Here is a 2,176-nt window from a genome sequence, read left to right on the forward strand (position 1 = left end):
TCTGGAAGACGAAGTCTAAGGTCCGGCGGGCGGGGTAGTGAACACATCGTCGTCCGAAAAGAAAGGATAGCCTTCGTCCTTGTACTCTGGGTCCGGGGAACCAGCTTCTCGTTCAGGGAGTTGCGACGGGAGACACGGTAACGAACGCCGACACCGTGGGCGGAGACAAAGTTGGGCGGGGGCGTGGACTCGAAGGTCGTTCCACACGATGACGATTTCGTGGAGAGAGGGAATTACGCTGTCTGTGAGGAGGTGGAGCGTCTGGTTCAGTTCATCGGGACGCCGGTACGTCTGAATGGCAATGCTGCAGGAGGGCGCGATGTCAGTGAGTGGACTGGTAAGCGACGGCGGACGAGGTGAGACATACGTGAATTTGTCATCCATGAGGCCCGTGTATTTGGATTGCGACTCGTCCCACAGGTTGAGCGATGCCACCTTGTCGCGACCGGCGCACTGAGGACGCAGGACGCCATTGTCGCTGTTGGAGGAAGAGCTCTTCTGGGCATCGGCGGTGCCGGTGTTGACGTGGGGAAGGTGCACTTCAGGGCCCCACGAATTGAAGGAAAAGAGAAGAAGGAGACTGGTGGCGAGGGCGAGGGCGAAGAGGACGTGCCGCTTGGTGAGCCACTGGGGGAGGTTCTTCAGGACCGAGGTCGTCGTGGTGCCATCGGACTTGTACATGGCGGGCATCAAATGTCGGGGATTCCCTGGACGGGCGGAGGTGGGGAGAAAGAGAGTGTGGTCGGGGTGCCCGGCGATGGAGAGGGTGCTCCAACAACGTGTCGCGATGTCGACGTCGATATCGTTGTCGCGGAGAAGAGGGTTGAAAGAAGGCAAGTCGTCAGTTGAGAGTGAATCCAGCCACTGTCCCTTTCGTCCTGTCCTGCGGCTTGAACCAGGCTTGGTGTCTCGGTGCAAGTGGGTTTGAGATGATGCCAGGGCAGGGGGGCGGCAGGTCAGTCAAATAAGGCCTGGCCGTCCAGTCTTGAGAATTGATGGCGATGGGGGTCGAGGTACTTGGCCACGGGCGGGTCTAGAGCCTGTCTAGGGCGCTTTACCGAGGAAGGGTCTCCGGGTATGAAGTATCGAGCTGAGAGCGAAAAACAGGTGGTTGCGGACAGGGTGAAATGAAGAGCAGCAGGGGAGAGAATTCTTTTTACCTAACGAGAATCCCACTGAGGAAATGTCGTGCTCATAGTGTGCACACAGCCCCCCCAAAACGGAAACCTGAGTCGACGATGGGAGGAGCATGACAGGATTTACACCGGGCTGTTCTCAGGGGGAATGGGCTGGATGAGCGGGATTGGCATGAAGGGGCAAGCATGGGGAGCCAACTGTCATTCTTCATTTGACGACGCGCTCCAGACATTTCTGGGGGGGCGCGGATGCGTGGGCTTGCATTCCTTCCCCTGGGAGGGGCGTAGAGGCTTGCTGTTTGAGGCTCACGCTCCCTCTGACTTTTCTCTCTAATGCGCACACACACACACACAATCCCACCTCTCTCTCTCTGGCACACGCGCTTTTGCTTGGCTCAGAAAAAAATGTTTGGTAGTCTGCCAAGTGGGCCGAGGGAGGTCGATCAGAGGGGCAGGCTGCTCCGGGTTTATTGCTGGTCATTTTTCTGTCACATTGCATCTAGGTTGAGCGTGACATGCTGGCTAGTCGAAGCTTGTTGACATGATGACTGTTGGTGCTTGTTTGGGTCGGTTGGGGGTCGGGGGGCCATGGCCAAAGGAATTGGTCTGGGGTATTCTTGGCCTGAACGACTGAGAACGTCGCACGCATGTCTTGCAAGGGAGGGTTGGGTGGAGGGACGCTGACGCCAGCGCTGATGGCAGGCCTCTGCACAGCGGCTGGGGTTCCAGAATCAATCTCCTCGCTTGGGGAATGGGGCTGCTGCTTACTGGAACTCGAGGCTTGTCAAGGCTTGGTATATACCTGACTACCTTGGTATCTAGGTACCTACCTACCTAGGTGCCCGAGGTAGAGTACATACTTTTGTGCACCTTTGGCACCTGTCATGTACGTACCTACCCTCGTACTAAGGCATGGGAAGGTACGACTCTACGCGATCGCCCCCGTCGATCGCGGTAGCGGCCATATTCATGTGGGGAGCGCCTCCTGCCCACCAGGCCACCTAGGCTGAGGATGACTTCCATCGTGGTGACGCCTCGAA

At 57.6% G+C, this 2,176-nt stretch overlaps 1 protein-coding gene across 1 annotated transcript; it reads right to left on the reverse strand.

Annotated features, from left to right (window-relative positions):
* Nucleotides 1-15: 15 nt before the first annotated feature.
* On the reverse strand, nt 16-977 carry VDBG_06948 (conserved hypothetical protein; the record flags this gene model as incomplete). The annotated part of the gene is made up of 2 exons (XM_003003340.1): nt 16-304; nt 368-977. The coding sequence occupies 2 exons, from the start codon at nt 688-690 to the stop codon at nt 16-18; spliced, it is 612 nt and encodes a 203-aa protein (XP_003003386.1).
* Nucleotides 978-2,176: the final 1,199 nt, after the last annotated feature.

Source organism: Verticillium alfalfae, genomic scaffold, assembly GCF_000150825.1.
Source record: "Verticillium alfalfae VaMs.102 supercont1.8 genomic scaffold, whole genome shotgun sequence".
Taxonomy (NCBI): Eukaryota; Fungi; Ascomycota; class Sordariomycetes; order Glomerellales; family Plectosphaerellaceae; genus Verticillium; species Verticillium alfalfae.